At 39.6% G+C, this 21,805-nt stretch overlaps 1 protein-coding gene across 1 annotated transcript in view; it reads right to left on the reverse strand.

Moving 5' to 3' along the window:
• Positions 1–2,719: 2,719 nt before the first annotated feature.
• Positions 2,720–21,805, reverse strand: part of TPH2 (tryptophan hydroxylase 2) — a 51,821-nt gene continuing 32,735 nt past the window's right edge. Inside the window, exons 9-11 of the mRNA XM_063394908.1 lie at positions 12,271–12,366; positions 4,081–4,214; positions 2,720–3,975 (exon numbers count right to left, since the gene is read on the reverse strand). Of these exons, the coding sequence (XP_063250978.1) occupies positions 3,801–3,975; positions 4,081–4,214; positions 12,271–12,366 (405 nt within the window). The 3' untranslated portion in view covers positions 2,720–3,800. The remainder of the gene's footprint in view (positions 3,976–4,080; positions 4,215–12,270; positions 12,367–21,805) is intronic.

Here is a 21,805-nt window from a genome sequence, read left to right on the forward strand (position 1 = left end):
CTCTTTAGGGGTGGTCAAAGACTAAAGGAGGAGGCAGAAGTCCGGGTGATATATGAATGCTCCAGAGTGGTGGCTGTTCACCATTACTGCTCTTATGAGCTGTCTGAAGCCTTTTCCAGACTGGGACTTCAAGACGTTGTGTGGCCTCTCCTCTGGTCTCAAGATGGGAATGACTATGCCAGTCTCTCTCTTGAGAGAAAGCAGCCTAAACTGTTCTCTTGAAAAATTATGGAGGTTCTGCAGTCTCCTCAGGCAATTTGTTCCCCACGTTTCACTGTTACATAACTTAATGCTCCTCTCCTGCAATTTAAGTCCATTAGTTCTTGAAGCTGGAGAACAGCTTGTCCCTTCCATTTTGCAGCCATTTCTAAGTGTTTGAAAAAGGCTATCGCGTCTCCCCTCAGTCTCCTCTACTCCAAACTACGCAATCACAGCCTTCCAGTTCATCACACAGAAGCCAAGCTGCTGCTGGCTGGTGATAGCTTTCAGTAACTGCTGACTGGACTGGATTTGTACCAGCAGCCTGTAGGTGAAAGCCTTCAGCATTTTTAGCTCTCTGAGCCAGGCTGTCCTTTCAAAGATGAGAAACTTTTTCCTTAATCCATTACAGTGCACAAGTAAATACATATTACAGCACAGTATATTTCTGGAATTTTCTCCATCACATTAGGATATCCTAACAAGAGAAAAGGAAAAGACACCTTATTTCATGGAAGTGCATTTTAGGGCCAAACTTAAAACAGGATTCCCAACAGGTCGTGAAAACTGGAGAAGGAAAATGCAATATGCTATGTTAACACCTTCCTCATTCCACCCCCTATACCGAGCAAATTAAATGAAATGCATGAACCATGTCTAGGTTTGCAAATGAAACTTGGTATTTGTATTTGCTGCCATGTCTCAGAGTGTTGTTTTTCATTTTAGGCTTTGCATGGTAGTAAACACTGCAATGCTTTACATTCATTAAGCTCGGGCCCATTTACTCTGTGCAGGCAAAGTAAGTGCATATATCTCAGACCCATAAAGCATCAGTTCAGAATTACACAGGAAATAAATGAGACTAAGCCAGAAGTTCAATTTCCAGAGTCCAGCTCACTAAAGCTAAACAAGTACCATATATAAATATGGCCTTTTCCAAATAAAACGTTAGTGTAATTTGATAACTGTCAATAATTTCCTCATTATACCTAAATGAGCTTGTCATCCAAGGAGATTGCTGCATGGCTGATCTTAATTTGCTAATAAAAACCACAGAGAAGAATTTCAGCGTAGCTGAAACTATGTGATTCATAAAAGTGCAACAGTGCACTTTTTAAAGCATTCCTTCCCAGTCCTGACTCCTGACTGGCTGAAGCCCAAAGCCAGTTTGCTCTCCAGCCTGTAAGACGGCAGCTTTGCTATGTAAGAACAATGAGTGATTGTCTCTCTAAATCACTATTATTCCTTAGCCCATTATAGTTAATTTATTTTTAATCATGTTGTATAATAGAAATAAAATCATTGGATTAAGCATATATCTAGCAGCGGGAGCCCATTATCCTTTGACAATGTTCTGTGTCATTGACATTATATCTTCACTGTAGACAGTTTTCCTTGCCATCATTAGTCCTAGAATGACTATTGGATTTCAAGGGTTTCTCCCTAATCCATAATGAGATTTACTTGCTAACAACACAAAACAAAACAAAGATATGCTGCTATTGTTTTACTGCCTTGGAATTCTTATTTTAAGCTATTCAGAAAATTCAAGTATAAATCCAGATATTATAAGTATTTAAAGTTTTCCTGCATAATTCTGATTCAAGGGAAAGCCTTGGTAACTTTGTAAGTTTTGAATTTTTGTTGCTTATTGTGGCTTTATTTTACTTAAGCAAGCAACAATACCTTGCCAGTTCTTGAAACAAGTAAGAGCTACTGTTTCTTGCACAATGATTTTTTCAGACTGGTTAAAGGAAATCCCAGTACAGTCCATTTTCTCCAAAAGGGGCTACAAGGGGTTCATCAGATTCCATGGAAAGAAAGAGGGAGAAACTTTCCTGCTAAGGTTGCCAGTGATTCCTCTGTGGTAAGTGCTAGCTAACAGTCAGCACTAATGTTGGGAGGTTAAAATCTCCTCCGGCATGCTGATCCCCATGGGCTAACTCAACAGCTCTTCATTTGCACCAAAGGCAGTCACAGTTGAATCTAAAGCACCCTATTAACAGCAGCATTAGAATGCAGTGGGGACTATCCACAGAAAAAAAGCCTCTTCTGTTATCTCACAGTTATCTTTGAGGAGGTGGCAGATATCCCTATGAAAATTATCCTTATAGATTGCCTTTTATTTAAGGATCTGCCGGTACTATCAAGTGGTACCTTTTTTATGCTGAAATTGCTAGCAATACTTAAGAGTCTCTGCATGACTGTTTCAGCTGGGAGAGCAGCTTCAATAGATACCTGTTTTCCATATATGTAGACAAGCTGTGACATTTTCACCCTTATTGACATGATCTGCATAAGCCATGTGGTTTCCATTAAGAAGGGTCCACACAATATAGTCAACTCTCCATTATCTTGGCTAATAGGAGAATAGAATAACCCAGATAAAGGAAAGACATGCATAATTATTACTTCCAGATAAGAGCCAGCTCAAATATTTCTGCACTGTGCTCCCCAGACAGAGCTTGTACTTCTGTCAGAGCTTGCCAGCTTAGAGTTTATTAAGTCAGGCATTACCTGCATCCATCTGATACAAGCAAGGCAGCTTGGGTGTTTCTATGATTTAATCACTCCAGAAACATTCTGAAAATATAACTGAAAATCATCTCAGCTATAATTAAATAGCAACTTCCATATTCACCCTTTTATATGTTCTGATACTGGTGCAGTGTAGACCCAGTCAAGCAAGGCCAAGTCGAGGCTGAATGTGGAATAATGAGGAAAGGCAAGCTATGCCTGAAACGCAAGAAGAGTGAGTTCAAGACACAAGGGAATGCAGAAGACATACAAGGATATAGAAGGACTTTGGATTCACATGTAACAATTAAATTAAAACAAGTGCTTCCTCTGTTATTTCCAGATAGCACTTTCAGAGGAAGCACTCTCAGAACTGTGTCACAGGTAACACATTTGAACTACAACTACCTTTCTACATGAACTGTCAGAGGTTTCTTTTTTTTTTTTTTTAACTGTGGTGCAATTGCTCAGCCACATTGGACATTTGTCAGTTGTGGGTTCTCATAATGTATAATCTTCACAGACCTTTTAATACCAATACATATCCTTCCTGATCTCAGATACCTACTGGTTTATAAATTGTATTGTTTAGAGAATCTAATATCTGTAACAGATATATGGACAAAACAGTGTCTTTACCACTAGAGAAAGAAATAATGTTTTCTTACAAAGAAAATTAAAATGTGCCAAACAATTATTTTCTGGATTCTTATGGAAGAAAAGAGATAATGAAGAAATAAACTCAGACCTAGTGAAATCAGCAACACCATTTCTTAAGTGAAGTGAAGTGAAGTGAAGTGAATCATTTTATGGAAACCAACAGTTGCCAGGAAAGTTTTTAATGGTACACTTGTACATGACATTGTGCTGAAGAAATGATGATTATATTCTGCCACATTCCATGTTTCGTTTACAAATTAGCATTGCCTTGGTTTGTCTGCACATTACAGTTAGACAGAGCTACACAATGATGCAAGCCACAGGCCAAGCTGTAAAGGGAAAACTGATGGCTCTGATAGGTTAACGATCTTATGTGAGGTAACTGGCTACAGAGCAACTTACAGAAAATCACAGTGCCAAACACATCAAATCCCTAAATATCTGTTCATTTTACTTAAAGCATCACATACAGTGTTTAGATCGCTGCGGAGGTCCTGGACAACATTTTCTATACTCCTGGTATCCTTCAGAATCTCAATGCTTTGTGTATATGGATTGAAATACACAGAGAAGGGACGATTGATTGATTTGGCGAAGTCCCTGAAAGAAAAAAAAAATTAACTTCCTTTTTTTTTTTTTTTTTTTTTTTCCCCCAACCACTCAAGAAGAGCAAATTAGATTTTTGAGTCAGGGAAAATGATTTACCTCATCTTTTCTTTGGCCTCTTCAAAACTCTCTGAAACAAAGTAAACTTCCTGGAAAGTCGTGATAAGGCATTCTTGCAAACAGGTTGTCTTCGGATCAAATGTCTTTACATTGGCCTTGTCAGAGAGAGCATGCTGCAAAATACACCACAGGATCTGTTAAAATGGATTTTGATATTGCTGTGTATCTACATCAGCTTTTATATCGCTGTTCTGTATGTTTCCCACTAACTGATAGCCCATCTTGTTTTACATACAGTGTTTTTTCAGTTTGATCAGTGAACAGAATTTGTTATTTAAAATGCTCTAACTATGAGAGATTTTTCCCCATAATAATAAAATAATAAAGAGGATATTAGAAATGCATCAGCCATGAACACATACAGACGTAAATGTTCAGACAGAAAAAGGAAAATCATCAAATAACCATTCTTGAAAAATTATCTATACAATTACAAATATCTATGTCCCCAAAATCTCATTTAACTAGCAGAATTCATCTTCGTCTTGGTGGCTAAATTGGGTCTGACTAAACCATTCATGTAATCTGTACTTTACATTTTTAGGTCAAAGTCATATACTATTTTCCTGACAGTGAAAGTGAAACTACATATCTGAAAAGCCCATGAAATAATGACAATGTATTGCAAGACAATGAAATGCATTACTCTTTTCCCACAACAACTATGTGAGCAATAATGCTTCACATAGTACAGCAAAGAAAAAATAACTAAACAGATATAGATAAGTACAGAAGATTCACTGGGCAGATATGGCAAATGCTGCTACGCAGAGCAGAGATTTCTGATTAGCCTTTCTCTTTATATGACTTACACAAGTCACTAGAAAAGAGATGTTCAGAACTGAAAATCAGGAACTGAGACATTTTCCAGGACAATGTTTTCTAGCTCCCCTTTCAACTTGAATATTGTGTTGGCTTTTGGATCTACCTTATCTTCTAGAGCACACATATTTTCATTCTCAGTGCTCTGTTACAAAAGTATAAGGTAAGGAAGCAGAGCATATTTAGGTCACCTTTCAACCTTCTTTAGTCCCCTGATATCTATATAGAGTGAAGATGTGAATGAAAAGCATAAAGAAATGACAGGGAGGAAGCAGATCCCTGAGGTCCAAAGGTGCCTCCGATTTCTTTACTTTCTATCTGCATGGACACTTTTTATAGTGGAGTACAGTATTAACCTTAAGGTGTTCACCACAGCTTTTATATCTGCTCTTGCTTATGCTCATTCCTAAATCCCTGTGAAAGGTTCTGAAAATATCATCCTAGCTCTCAACCTGAAGTCTCCAAATAACAGGACAGAAAACTGGAACAAGAGCCTCTTCCTCCCACCTCCTGTCTCTCCAAAAATAAATACATGAAAAATTAATGTATGGAATCTTAAAATATCAGGGAATTAACTTTCTTTAGTACATGTATCTTTTCCTTATCACAAGGTTTGCTGTTTCTGGACAGCCATCAGTTAAACAGGTTTGAAAGCAAATATAAAAAATGGTCTCTCAACCATCATCCTTTTCTAAATGGACTGCAGGAACAGGCTCACCTTATTAGGCCCCTGCCTATATCCCTGTTGTCACTTTCTCTTTGCAGAACCATGGTGTGGTAGAATGCTTATAAATTAAGGTATTTACCTCCTCTCAAAATGAATTTGCCTTTTTTCACTTGAAATTTTAATAGATTCCCTGGGAGGGTAACTACAGATAAAAATCTCCTCTTGAGGTGCATTTGTACTTCCAGGTGAGACTTAATGCCTCAAATGTCTAAAGCACAAAGTTTCAAAACTCCGAGTGGACTGAATGAGGTTGGTTCCTTGCAGGGAATCAAGATTATGATACAGACCATGATTTCAGAGGAACTGACTACTTCTGGCTCATGGATTTTTTCCTGTACTGTGAAAGGTTCAACAGAAAGAGGGATGCTCTTAACTTCTCTACTTACTAATGGCCTCTGATGGGCCAGGTCCTTGGGACTGAGATTATCAGCATGAAAAAGGGATCCAGCCTGTGGTTCCTACGTTGTGAACAACTGCTCTATTCACTGAGCCCTAATTTTATAAAAAGAGAGAGTTCAAAGAGAAGGAAAAGCTGATTCCATCACAGGGGATGTCCTCTGAGAAAGCCATTCTAGTTATTCTCCTCAGATTAGCCAAATGAAATGACTCATTCTTTCTGGATCCCAGTTGAGTTACACATGAATAGAGCTGCTGCTTCACAAAGCAGCTCTGCAGAGAGTGGAACATGAAGACAACAGCACATGTGCACCCTGGAAACCAAGGTAACCAAGGGTAAAGTATTCAGACATGCCTTCAAAGTTAGGTGACAACAGATCAGTTGTTCTTACGATTGTGGTTTGGAAACAGGAGGTGTAAGTTCTGGTGAATTCCCACCTGAGATACCTGTCTCCCCTCCAGGATAAGTTCTTTTGGCTCTCAGATGAAGTAGACATTGTCACAGCTACCAAAGCAATGTTTTCATCTTTTCAAGTCTGGATGGTGTTTTCAAATTCCACACCCTGGTATCTGTAATATCTGCTGTTGAGTTGGTATGCTGATGCCAGCAATGCCAGAGTTCAGCAACTGAACTGAGCCTGCAGACAAACCTTCAGAAACACCATAAACTATCTAGTGTGAACTAGAATGGTCAAGACAATGACTCAAAGATGACCACAGCATTTATCAGAAACTTTACAGTGCTGTAAAATGCTGGTCCTTGGCACTATCAACATTATCAAGTACATAATCTCAACCAAAACAAAATGGTCTGGTGAGTGCAAAAGCTTTCACCTTCAGTCCTGTATTTTTTAAATACACGCTATTCACTTACAGTTTGATTGGACATTCCGTTTGTCAGTGAACTCAAATGAGTACATATCCAGTATGTATTTCTCCTCTATGTTATCCACCTCCAATGAGATGTTAGGGCTAACACGCGTATGGAAAATAGCTTCTGGTAAAATAATGCATCTCCCCATCTTGTGGATCTGTGATAACTGTCTCTAATGGCCCATTCACACTGACTGTACTGGTAATGCTAATAAAACTATTGGTGAGTCTTCTCCAATGCAAGAAATAAGAATCTGGAGTGAAACTTTGAAATGAATCATCACTGATTCTCAGCAAAATCAGTATCAGACAGCTTAAGAATTAGACAGTCATTTATACTGAAAATAAGCATAACAATAAAGAAATGCCTCCACTCCCTGCCAAATGAAAGGTTAGAAGAGTGATTGAGATACCTAACCACAGGTCTCTAAGGCCTAGGCTGTCTAATGCAGTGTACAGAGAATGGATGATACAGCACAGGATCTAAGGAAGACTTTTACATGTTTCTGCAGTGGCAGCTGGTCAGAAGTACTGGGGCATGTCAGATGGCACCAAGCATTTAAACTGCACAACTATGAATCACTTCCTAAGTGGCCACTATCACTGACACATGAAAAAAGAGTTTGGTCTTGTCATTCCTCCTCTGAGTATAAAAATGGATTGCAATAATACAACTCAGAGCTTTTCAGTTCTAAGAAAATAAATGAAACAAAAACCGAAAACTAAAATCTTCAGCCAGCACGGGGAAAACTTGAGATGAGTTATAAATACTACACTGTATGAGAAGTACAGGAGGGCAGAATAGGAACACAGGTGAGAAGCTCTGTCTGTGCCACTACTGATTTTATCGCCTTGTTTTCCCAGGAGGAGAACAGAGAGTCTTGAAAAAACTGCTCTTAAATGTTCTCCTGCTTATCTACAAAATAAGTTGTGACTCTGACAATGTCTTGACATTACCAGAAGATTTTGTTCAACAGTGTAATTTTATATATTGTGTAGAAAAATGCTGAAAATCTCTTTATTTAAAGATTCTTAAAATAAGCATCTGGGATCCAGGAGTTGTTTTCTTAATCCTGTTCAGAAAACAGAGCCAAAAATTGCATTTTAATCTCTCTGGTTATAAAGTCTAATGCTGGCACTTCTTAAATTATCACTAAAACAAAATTATACAATTGGATACTGTATTTTACTTTAAAAATTTATAGAGAGAGATTTTAAGTCTACCTCTCTGTTCAATATAGGAGTGTACAACAGGGATGTGTGACTTGATCTACAGCCAACTGAAGCTGATAGGAGACTCCTTTAATGAAAGAGTTCAAGAGAGCATCACACAAATTAAATGGATTAATTTCCGAAGACATTTGAACTGCTTTTTAGAAACAGTTTTAATAATTGAAATGTACATTATTTCCGCCTTATCTCTAAGCCCCAAATACATACTGTGTAATAGTGTTAGCTAGAGTTAACCTGACTATATTAGGCAGAACATTTTATAACTACTTACTGTATTATTCGTTTCCCCCAGGCTTCATTTTTAATCTTCTCCTTCTCCTTATTTTGTTGTGCTTTTAAATTTTTTTACTTGATGTTTTCATAGCATGCATATAAGGAGATGCATTTTTCATTATCTGAAATTTTAGGTCTAAATACTGAGTGGGGAAAAAGATTTCAAGGGAATCCTACATAGATAGGCTGGTGCACACATTTCTCTAGCTTTTACAGTTATTTGTTACTAGAGCTGTTGACCAGATTTGTGAAATGGAGCAGTGTAATACAGAAACAGGGATGACTGAACAAGCCATTCACTCCTCCAAACAGCCCAAATACTGCTTGCCATTTCTACCCTGCAAATAAACACGTGTATTTCTAGAAATTTATACAAATTATACATTAAATTTGCCACCATTTTATTTCCTCTGCATACCACTGCATTGAAAAGAGAGCTGATAGGGACAGAAGTTGGAGAAAGGCTTTTCTTCTTGCTCACAAAAGCATATTAATAAAAAATGCCTGTGAGTCTCAAGGGCACTCTCAGTAAATTTGCAGAGAACACCAATTTGGGCAGGAGCATTGTTCTGATGGAGAACAGAAGGCTCTGTAGAGGGATCTGAACAGGATGGATTGATGGACTGAGCCAAGGCCATGGACAAGATGGACTGATGACAAGGCCAAGTGCCAGGTTCTCCATCAACCTCAAGCAGCGCTACAGGCTGAGGGAAGAGTGGCTGGAAGGTGGCACATCAGAAAGGGACCTGAGGGTGCCCATCAACAGCAGCTGACCAGGAGCCAGCTGTGTGCCCAAGTGGCCAAGAAGGCCAATGGCACCCTGGCCTGTAATGACAATAGTGTGGCCAGCAGGACCCAGGCAGTGATTGTCCCTCAGCACTGGTGAGGCCATACCTCAAGTCCTTGTCCAGTTTTGGGCCTCTCACTAGAAGACATTGAGGCTCTAGAGGGGTAGATGAGGAGCAGCTGACAGAACTGAGTTTGTTTAGCTGGGAGAAAAGGGAACTCAGGGGAGACCTTTTCACTCTCTACAGCTACCTACAAGGAGACTGTAACCAGGTGCGGGTTGGTCTCTTCTCCCAAGTGACAACTGACAGAAGTGGAAATGGCTTCAAGTTGTGCCAGGGGAGGTTTAGATTGCATATTAGGAAAAACTTCTTCACTGAAATGGTTGCCAAACATTGGAGTAGGCTGCACAGGAAAGTGGTTGAGTTACCATCCCTGGAGGTATTGAAATATGGCACTTGAGGACATGACCTAGTGCATATTTGGCAGTGGTGGGTTAACAATTGGACTTGATCATCTTAGAGAACTTTTCCAACCTAAACTATTCTATGACTCTAAAGTCAAGGTATCAAAACTCAGCATTTGAAGATTTAACTTCCTAGTGGCAGGGATACATAAGTATAAATATAGTTCTATAAATAGAACTTCTATTTGCCACAGCCACCCCCATCTAAAGTATGGCAGAAGTAATTTCTGAAAGGACGTCTTCACTCTGACACCTAAGAGAAGTATAAGTGTTGCACACATGAGGGAGACACGTCATGGCCATGCAATATGAGTCTCCTGTTCATCCCCACTCACCACTGAAATAGTCAGCATTGTTCTCATCAATTCCAGAGCAACTGCTGCTATCAATAAGGATTTCAGTTACAATCAGGATCTCAACAACAATCTCTTAGCATGACCTTCCTTCAGGTCAGGGAAGAAATTTGCCCTCCCAGTAGCTGGTAGGAGGGAGATTACTTTCCCAAGAAACAGTAGAGAGTGACAATAACTGGATGCAAGGCTGTGCACCAAAGTCATGAGTGCCTAGGCATTCTCCTTCCTAAGCACCTCCCTGATAATACCTTGCTGACAAGAAGCACACTCATGCCAGGATTGTGGTCTAGAAATGGCTTGTCCAATGGTTATTTTATCAGAGAGGTAAGTAGTTTTTGCTCTTTTTTTCCTTAACTTTTACCTTATTTTCTGCCCTGAAGCATAATTCCACAGACTTTTTGAATATTTTTCAGTTTATCAGTCCCTTCATGGAGACTATGTCTACTTGTGGCAAGGTGCTGTTCCATTCCAACAGCACACAAGCGCTTAGTTTCTCAGTAACTGAAATTTCTAGCTTAAGTTCAGTATATGCAAGATTTGGTGAAATTTAGTATCTTATGATACACAAGAGGTCAAATCAGATGATCTAGTAGCCCCTTTTGGCATCATATCTACAAAATATATACCTAGTGTAATAGAAAAGTATATGATATTATTGACTTATGGCAAAATTCTTATGATATATATCTGGCCATAACACTGTAGCAGATCAATATAGTCCACTTATGTGCAGATTATTTAGCTTTAAGTGTTGCTTTTCAAAAGGATTAGTCTTTGCGTTTATACTCTGAGTTTACGGCTGAGCAAAGAACACAGATCTGGGGTCACAAATGTGTGGTACCAAATATGCAGACTTGACAAGAATAATGCATTTGTTTATGACACTGATGGTAGAAGATTTATTATGTTCTTGACTATCCATTTCCTCTTTTTTATGCCCTTAGATGTTGTAAATGATATGGCAGGTATTTTCAGGGTCACCACCTGGCAACCTTAACTGTTAGTTTAAAGAAAAGGCCTGATTCTTTACAGAATCCCGCAGAGTTTGGGGCTTAGCACTGAATGTTGCTGAGCCAGAGGAAAACAAGTGGGACATTTCCATCTCTTTTCATTCAAGCATCTTTGCACTGTGAGTATAAAATATTGCCAGACGGCTAGAGAATGCTTCTGTGGCTGAAGTATGCACAGAATTGAGAGCAACTCTAATGCAATCAAAGAAAAAACACTGGAGAAAGTAATTTTCTTCAAAATTTTTCTACTACTGGAAGAATAGCTGTTTTACTAATGAGCTTCATCACAAATATTCACAGTTACAGGTAAAACAAACAGCAAAAGGGGACTGAGACACTTCTATCAAACTGCCAGGCAGCTCACTGAAAGCCAGCCCAGGAGGGTGGGAAGGGATTTAAACACAGACAAGACATATTGCAAAATAGTTTTCAATACTCTTCTGTATATGCTTTCTAAATCCAAATGTTTACCTGCAGAGCCACCAAGTTCATTTGAGTCTCTGAAGATAGTACTCCTCCCTCTCTTTACCCCTGCCTCCCATCTAGCTGACAGAGAGATGTATAATGTCCCAAAATACTACAGCTGTGACGAAATACCTTTTGCCTGTTCCCCATGTTTTCTAGGCATTAAAAGAGGCAATAAATTATCCACTTCAACTACTCATATCATGCAAGGTTAAACACTTTCACCCTTGAAAGAATAGGGCTCTAAGTATTGTCAGACAGGCAAGTTCAGTGTGAGTTTATAAGCATTCCTAATTTTAGATATGATTAATCTACTGAGTCAGGACCTTAATGAATGTTGTTCTTTTCATATCAATAATGAATACATTCAAGTACACTGGATTACTTAGAACAGAATCATGTCTGATTTCTAACACTTTTTTGTGGGTATTAAAAATACATGCTTCTCATCCAAACAAAGTTTTTAGAGCCCAAGGCACTCTTACCTGTTACAACCCTTGAGTCTCCTTTGACAAGAAATGAAAATTCAAACAGAAATCAGTTTTTCAGTTTATAGTTACTTTGGTACTTTGGGCCTTACAAGTCTATTTCATGCTTCAAGTGCCAGCTGATATTTCAAACAAAGCTTTTAGGTCAATACCATATTTTAAATACAAGCTTTTAATCTTGAGAATTTTAACTGTTATTTGACACTCAATATATTTATACCCAACTATTATTTTGCTAAGATTAAAAAAATGTTTACTATGCTTTAAGGGTACATACCTTTAACTCTCCAATAGAAGACAGAAGTCCTGCCCCATAAGCACGCAGTTGTCCTTCTTGCTTGCAAAGGCCAAATTCAATAGTAAAGAAATAGCACTGTAAAATATACAGATATTTAGATACAAATAGTATAGTTGCAAACAGGCACTTCAGCAATAACAATCAGTACCATATTCACTTGTCTGTCCCACTTCTTTAGAATTACCTACTTTGAATATAATCTCAGATAAAGTATATTATTGCTGCTAGTAATTTAAATGTCATGTTCAGCAGTAAGGAAGCTTTGCACGAAAATTTGGGATTTTGTTCTTTGTCTGGGTACCCAAGCAGTTCACAGGAATGGCCAGATAGGAACAGACAAGCAAAGTCATTTTTAGGTATCAAAGGTGCTGATAGTAATCTACAGAGAGATTTTTGAAACCTTCAGAAATAAATGAGATGCCTTAAAATAAAATCCTGCAGCATAGTTGGTCTGGCTATCTAGGAACATCTGAAGACCTCTAAGATGAGCTCAGAGCACTCAGTTTTAAGCTCAAACTGATATCACTTTGAAGTCTGCAACATACTTAAGAGCTATCTTGAGTTAGAATGGATTTACTTATATGTATGTGCTTAAGAACCCTCTTGAGTTGAGGCCTTAGTCTTCACTAGATTTTACTCTGTCACAAAGAAAGAACAAATATGGCATTTGGCTTCTTAAATTGTGGAAAAAAATTAACTTCAGTCAAATGAATTCACCTGACCAATGAACTCACTTGAACAACAAAAATTGGTCTTTAGGTCTCCATTCAATCATGTAACATATCTGACCAGTAGAACTGATGACAAGCTGTGAAAAGAGATGTGTGTCATGGGTTGGCACTGGCCAGATGTTAATGCACCCATGAATATATGTTTTTTCTCTAACAACTACTGTGGGATGTGATCAGGAACAGAGCAGAGCAGGCTTAAATCTTGAAAACAAAAAAAACACCAAAACTTAATTACATTACATAAGAACAGGGACAGAAATACTCTTAAACACACACAGAGACAGAAATAAAAACTTCTTAGAACATTTCTTCTCCCAGTTTCTACCTCCCCACACATCACTCTTCACAGACCAAACCTTTGGGTTTTAGATCAAACAATCACTACTCAAAAACAAACTAATCTTCAATTCAGCAAGGGAGAGAGGAGTCTCTCTCGCACCACAGACTGTTCTTCAGAAAACACGGGTCCGCCCCTTATGTGTTTCCATGTCACCCCTGGCACCGCCCGGAGAAGTCTGCCAGGGTGACACTCTCTTTTTCCTATGTCCAGCGCTCTCACCGCTGTCCATAGTCTGAAAGCTGCATACAGGGCTCTTTTAAGGATGCTTGCATGCCAAGCTTTCCCCTTTTTACCCAGGGGCCGAGGTTCCGAGAGCAGGTCTGCCCTGAGGGCAGAGGGCACCACCTCACCCTCCCCCTCTCTTCTCTGCTCGCTCCACTCTTCAAGTGCCAGTCACTGTAGCAAAAGCAAGGGCAGCTGTATCCACCCAAAATGCAGTTTATGTTCAAAAGAGACTCAAGTTCAGTCCATGGCTGACATTATGCAAGAAAAGTCCAGCTCAGAAAGCTACTCTTCTCATTCTTTGCCCATCGGGTTCCTTCCAATCGTGCTTTATCATCTCGGTCCCAGGCCGCTTCCCTCTCTCTCCTCTAAACCACCAGTCATGAGAATCAATGTCTAAGAAAAGTTTCTTTCTGCCAAGCAAGGGTTAACAGCTTCTATCTCCCAGCAGGGTGCAGACTCAGGCACTCCCAGGCTGGGCAACCCCCACGTGGCTGGGCAACTTCTCCCGGAGTTTGGGGGGAAGAGGGGGTGAGCACACACAGAAGGCACTTCCACAGCTTTCTACCCCTCCATCCTGGACGGGGCAGCTCAGTTCCAGTCCTGTCCACTCTCTTCTCCCCCCGGGGCTCCAGCTCACTTCAGCTCGGCTGCATGGTTCTCTTCTAGCTCGGCCACGTGTTTCCCCTCCCCCACCCAGCCTCGTGGCTGGGCAGGGGAAGGAGGCCTGACACCTCTCTCTGCTGAGACCGGGATCTAAAAAAAAGAGGCCGAACCCCTCTAGACTCCTGCTTTTAACTCTTTGTGTCCTCAGAGGCGTGTCCAAACTTCTGAGTGACCAATCCAGGTGCCAGCAGAAAAGCTGATCACTGATTGGCCTGCCCACATCCCCCTGGAAAAACTGACCTCCCCCCGCAACCACGACAACGTGTTAAATCAACATAATAGTACTGTATCTAACTTTGCTGGATTCCCCTAACAAAGTTAAATGTTAGGAAGATCATAAGAAGCACTGACAGCCCACTGTCCACTAAATGCAAATGATGACAGTCACTTCTGCTCCTAGAGTACTAAGTTTTACTTTGGTTTTGTTACAACACACCACATGCTGTTTGATGTCAGATCAAACAGTTGAGATTAAGATAGTAACTATTTCTACATATGAAGGTTTTAGGAAGTTGAGTTCCAAGTTATACAAAAACATTGGACATATACATACGCATATCCTTAGATAAGTTTATTACATTATCTGACAATTACAGGTTTTATGCAAAGGGGTATAACTCCACTGAATCTAGAAAATTTACATGTCTTTGCAGGGGATATGAATATAGGATAAGGAATTACCCAATATTTTGTACTAAATTTTAATTTTTTTAAGTAACTTCAGAATACATCCTAATACAATGTTTTTTCCATTCACTTGCTCCCTAACTCCCAGCTCTTCCAGACTGGGTATCATATTAAATGCAGAAGACCAGAAATGAACAGCTCTTTTAAGTTCAACAAACCTTTAGAAATTTAGAAATTATTAATTGCTTAGCCTCAGAAAAGTTTCTGTAGAGCTAGTGATTCACACAGCATAGCATTATGCAGAATCGTGTACTAATAAAAAAATAATAAAAACATAAGCCCCAAAAAATCATCAAACAAAACAAAACAAAGAAACAAACCCAAGAAAATCAAATTTCCACCCCTGGCTTTGCTATTGACTCAGGTAAATTAAGCTGGCATAAAATTTTCCAGTACAGGCAAGACAGTTGGTTTCTAAAAATGTCTCAGGGACAAACAGCCAGGTACACAAAATGACAAAGGCATCACAGAAGTAATGAGTGAAGCTGAGAGACCTATCACAAGAAGTAAAACCTTTGCTTCCCTGCCTAAATATTTTGCCAGAAGAGCTATCAGTAGGCCACAGTCCTGGCTGTATACAGGCTGACACTGTCAGAAACTAACTACTCAGCTTTACACTTAAATCTTACTAACATCTTTGAATTTGTCCTCCTCTTCCTCAAGGTTCCTTAAAGGAATCTACCAGGTAGCAGTTCTTATGCTGTGAACACTAACATTCTGACAGACATACAGCAGGATTTGACTCCTGATAAAACACAGTGGTCATGCTCTTTTCATTCTTAAAACCAACAGCAGCTAAAAAGGAGTCTGGTGTTTGTATGTTTTAGGTCTGTAAGAGCAGCACTTTGTCCCCATGTGTGGGGCACCTTTACTGTTGACCTTTCTCAGGCTGAAGAAGACCAAACCTGTGTCATGCTGCTCCCTAGAGAAAGTCAAATGCCCACTTAGCAATCTCTAGGACCAGCAGAGGAAAGGAGAAGAAGGGCTCTCCACTCCTCTGAGGATGTGCACTCCGGGGGCTGAAAAGCACAGACACAGAGAGCTAACACAGGCACTGGAGAACAATCCCTGCTGTCCAGAGTGAACAGCATCCTGCCCACGAGACAGGTAGGACTTGATTCCACTTCCTGCTTGATGGATAGACAGTACATAAAGACAGAACTTCTTTTACATTCATTCAAAAATTATTATAATTGTTATTGTTATAAAAGAGAGTTGTATTTATGAGCTAACACTTGCTGGTGAGAGCCAATCTTTAGTATTTGTAAGACTTGTACTCTCAGTATAACTAACTAAAATTAAACACATAAATGGCAATATGTCTGCCTACTACTAACTTGTGGGATCAAACTGCAGCATTAAGAAAAGCCTTTCAAATTAAAAGCTGATTTATAAATTTGCCATATGCAACAACTACAATTTTGTATTTAAGAGAGCCCTGCTTAGCCAAGAAAGAGCAAAGCTCACCCAATGCTGCCATCTTCAGATCGTTAGTCACCAACACACGGCTCCCCCCACCCGTCTGCTCACACACAAAGGTGACTCAGTGCACTGGAGTTTGCAGGCTTTGGTAAGTTGTGTTCCCAAGCCTACAAACATCGAGGCATACTGATGAGGAGCTTAAATATTAACCATATAGTGACACTTTTTATAGACCAGACACATAGATACCCCAGTAAATGCATCTCTTTGTATGGTGAACTACAGTTGTGATACTCTGTATTACACACAGGATAAGTGCACTGGAGTGGGAATGACTGAACAAAGGAGTGGCTGTTGAGATGAATACATTTTTTGAAGCCTCACCTGAAGACAATATTTATTATTATACTGCTGTTACATGTAGGCTGGTGAATGCAGGCACAAACAGGGGCATCCAGGCTCTCCAACTCTGATTTGAAATCTTGGATGTGTCGTTGGCATACTGCCTAGACTGTGGCTCCAGATATTTGGTTCCTCTATAAACTATAGAAACAGCTGGTTATCTACCTTCTCTTTCAGTTCCTCATCTTTGGGGTGAAGTCTGTATTTGCTACAACATATAAATAGGCTCTTGAAGTAGGAAAGGTGGCTTTCCATGTTCTATAAATTCTGAAGTTCTTAAAGAGCCTTACAGTAAAATGCTGTTCTGTTAGTCAAATCAAAATTAGATGAAGAATCAAAATGCCAAATGAGGGATTAGAAATAATTTTTATGCCAAGTGACATCAATCAAGACTGTGCCAGCAGCACAAGACTATCTTCAGTATCATTTTATTCTATGTCGCTTATTTATTCAAGAATATATAAAAGATGCTTTACAGTTATGTTCATGAAACATTATCTAATGGCTTCAAAAATTATTGAACAGATGCATGGAAGAAAATCCAATTAAGGGCTATAAATAACTAATATAGGAGATTTCTTTTTTCAGAGGCCTTGACTCAAAAGTCATTGGCAAGTAAAGCAGTACATCAGGAAAATACCACTGTATGACTTTTGACATACACTGTCCTGGAGATGTCTGCAATTGCCTGTGTCTGAGACAAGATACTGGGGTAGCTTGTCTGGCCAAGTGTATGTGTGATTTTAGGAGTCAGATAAGTTGTCCTGCTATTGATAGAAAAGATATACAGAACATCAAGCCCTGGCAAACTCCAGAGCTGGTCTCCAGGGTAAATACAGTGTTTCTTCTTCGCATTCAGATACTGCCCTGCATTATAAACTGGACTACCATAAGAAAAAGAAAGAATCAGTGACAGCTACGACAGCTAACAGAAAAAATCGTTATTCGAGGGTGCTTAGATATTTTCAAAGGCAGGAAAAAAGGTCTGATAGGCTCAATTCTCCTCACCTGTCTGGTTTCTAAGCCTTTGAAAATCCCTTCTCACACCACATCATTTTGCATTTGAGAATCTCCCTCCTGGGACCTGTGCAAAGAGCTTGTGCATGGTGTTGAGTTCTAGCGTCAGAGTCAGCAGTAGAAAATCTGACTTGTTCATAAAAAGGCCTTTCAAACCATTTGACTTTGCTTAATTTTCTTATTGTATAGCTGGACACCAATACTTGTGTCCACTTGGCAATTTTCAGCATGATGTATAGCACAAGATTTTATCTGTTCTCTGAAAGTATCTTATGAAAATGCTGTCAGCATGAATCCTGAGAACACCAAGCACGTCAAGAGCTGATTCACTTGTGCTCCCTGCCACAAGAGGGGAAGAATGAGAGATTGTGTAATTGCATGACTGCAGTCCTGGTACACGGGCAGAAGATTCATCACTACGTGAACTGCCAATGTCATGGGCCTACACGGCCTAAGCTGATGTGCAGTAGCACAAACAATCACTTTATATGTATATAAAATTAGTTGCCATGAAGACAAAACAACTATTAATATATGTAAGTACTTGAAAGACCAGTGCCAAATAAATATGTCTAAGAAAATATATTTACCTTGTTTCTACTGGATTTCAGATTACAAAAGATATTTGAATGGACCATTCAATTCAAATGCATGTGATATGTCCACAATATGCAAAGATTAATTCCTTTTTCTTTAGGAGTCCTTTGGCATTTTAGCTCAAAAAATAGTCACCTAGAGATTAAATCTCTCATATAGTTGTAATTATCTCACAAATAAATAATTATATACTACTGAATGACTTTTTAAAATCCCATTGTTATAAATTAATCCTAAGAATTAATGAGATAAAAGTGCTTTCATTCCCCCTGTACAAGGTGCTCAAATTGCAAGCAACTCTCAACTCAGCAATATATGTGACTCTCAGTCGTGCTTTCTTTCTTCATTCAGAGCTGGTGCAAATAAATTTTTGAATAGCTGCTTATTTTTCAATCTCAAAAGCATCAATAGTCACAAAAAAACCCAAAACCCAGCTGGCATTTCACATTTGACTGAATTATTCAAAATTCACAGTCTGTTGAGTAGTATCAGGAATGCTCTAGTACAAGAAACAGATAGATGTAACACAGGTAACCCAGGCAACTAGCCAATACAGCCCAGAGTTGGAATCCAGACCTCAAGCAATACCAGCTATTTGACAGCTATTCATGCGGGAACATTACTGAGTAGAAATGCAGGAAGATTTCTGAACAACAAATAAATCTCATGATGAGCTTTTGAATCGATCAAAAGCAGAGAAGGAGTAAAATTCGATAGCCAAGTCTCATTATAGATGATTCACCTACCTCCAACAAAGGCAGTGACCCTATTCACAACCAACAGCATTTCTAAATAAAAAAACAGAGTTTAATTCCTCAGATTTACCTTCTTGAAGAATTTTGTTTAGTCTGGCACTTTGAAAAGTATTTAGGCTCAGTGAAATGAGGTTTCCTTCAGGGATTTCGAAGTGGATGTATTTAACAATAGCCTCCTTTTTCCCCTCATCTCACTTCTTCGAATTCAGACCTTTCACTAAGGGTGAATGCTTGGACCTCTCTCTTTCTAAACAATAGTTTGAGTAGATGTGGTGCTGCTCATTAGAGCACTCCGGGATAGACACACACCAGCCTTTGCATTTCTGTTGACAGCCACATCACACAGTAGCACTACGTGCAAATGCCTCTAATGCAAGGCTTGACATACTCAGAGAAAGCATGGCCTACAGTGAGCTCAGGAGGGCTTAACCCCTTGTGAATATTTTGAAATTGCACTTGTTTTTTCAGGAGTTTCTGCAGAAAAACTCATAATGGTAACCAAAATAAAATTATCATCATGTGTTTGTTAGGGAGCAGAAAATGTACCTCAAGCAGCACAAGCAAAGAGGTAACACTAAACCTCCAACTTTGGGGAGCCCAGACAAGACAAGACAATGCATATGGCAGCTGCCAACCTTGAAGGTATAATATGACTTCCAGAATAAGACCTGGAGAACACTCCTACCAACAATTTTGTGCCTCTTGAGATAATATTTCTGTTGTTTATTCTCACATGAAGGAGGCCCTCTTGCTACTCTAAAGAGCAAGCAGAGAGAGAGGAGGAGGAAGCAATTCTGGCATTTTTCTGCTGTTGCAAAAGATGTTAGTTCCCACATAGCTGAAGTCACATAATCCCACTCCATGTTTGAATTACTTCAAAGGAATCTGAACATCTCTGTGCAAAGATGATGTCTGTCCAGCCCATTCATTTTACCTTGGTTGAAAACCCTGGAGTGCTTTGGAGGTGAAGATCACGAACCTCAACACTTATACAGAAAGTCTGGTATTTCCTGTTAAGGCAGCAATTCCCTTCCACCAAAGCTAGTGGTCACAGAGATGGTGCAAACAATCAATGCCCAAAAAAGCACACTTGCTCAACACTGACAGAAAAAGAACTCCAAGCTTTTTCAACATAATTAACTAACAATGCTGAAGCTTAATATGCAGCTAAGAAGATGAGATCACTGAAACTAGAAACTGCTGCTTAGGTATATTGTTAAACATAAGTCATTGAAGCTCTAATGCTTTGTCCTTCCTATTTCACCTTCCCTGTAATTTGACTCTTATCTAGAACAACTTCTAAAACCTGAGGGTTTAAGGTTTATTAATTTCATGTGGAGTTATTAAGAAAAAATGATGTGCAATAATGTGCCATTCCCTTTCCACTTTATTTTACAACATATAACCCGAACTCACATTCAGTGCTCCCTATTCCATTTCTCCCATTTCTTTTTCAAGCTGTTGGTTCAAATTTCAGTCATCCAGAGATTTCATATAGGTAACATAACAGGGACAGTCAGTTTTTTTGACATGGTAGCTGGGACTACAAGAGATGAGGTCCTCTAAAAGTCAAATTAAAAAAAAAAAAAAGCTGAACAAACATGTCACCGCTGTCCAACCACACTCTTCAGAGGCTATGCTGCCTCATATGACACACTTGGTTTGTTAAGATCCTTCAAAATTCACAGGCTGCAAGTAGGGACTGTCTTCATGGCTTTTCCATTCCTATTTTACAACTCTTTGTCCCGTGACTCTTAAAGATGAGGACTTGGCACTAACACAACCTACCAAAGCAAGAACAGTCCTGATTTGCTAGGCTACAGGGACAAGGGCTGGCACCCCACAATGTTCTCCTCAGCCTTGTGACTTATGCTACAGCTTGGAGAGTACGGTTCCTCCAGCAAAGAGTCAGGGACTTGAGCAATGACAGGAGGTATCATATGAGAGAAAAATTGAAACAAATTCACAAACAAAGAGATCATTTGTCTATCCTTTGCCTGACAGCATACTCATTTTATGGGTCTTTGACCCTAGGACTGTTACTCCAAATTGTGAACCGCCTTACTTAGAAGAATATCCAGAGAATAGACAAGAACCACCTCAGACATTTTTCTTCCCCCAGCATCCAGAGCCAGAATCTCTACAGAAGCCTAGCTCAGTCCTCAGGACACATTTACCAGTTACCTGTAGACCTCAGCACCAGTCCAACATTTTCTGTCCTTCTCTAAAAGGGCCATTTTCCACTCCACGGCAAGCATGCTAAGAAGGTGACTCAGAAGAGAAAGCATAAACTTGCAGCACTCTATGAAATGCTCTTCTGGCTGGGGAGGCAGAGTTCATCCTTTTGAAAATGCTGCAATGCTCCAAGGAAACTGCAAAAGGGAAAACTGGCACTGGATTCTCTTCCACTTATCCTGGGAGAAGCTTTCGAAAGACTGGCTAAATAAATCCACAGATTATCAAGTCGCAAAGGTGAAGCAGCTAATCACAGCACAGGCAACCCTCGCTTTTATAAGCAGGGAGTTTACTGAACCCCTGCCCTGTGCCAGTCCACTGTCAGAATTGATTACTGTGAGCTGTGAGGCACTTTAGAAACTACCCTTGGCCAGCCCAGAGACAGACCCCCGGTGTCCTCCCTAACAGGCACTCCCCTGGGGAAGGCACCAGGCTCATGT

The sequence above is a fragment of the Prinia subflava genome, chromosome 4, assembly GCF_021018805.1.
Source record: "Prinia subflava isolate CZ2003 ecotype Zambia chromosome 4, Cam_Psub_1.2, whole genome shotgun sequence".
NCBI classification, from domain to species: Eukaryota; Metazoa; Chordata; class Aves; order Passeriformes; family Cisticolidae; genus Prinia; species Prinia subflava.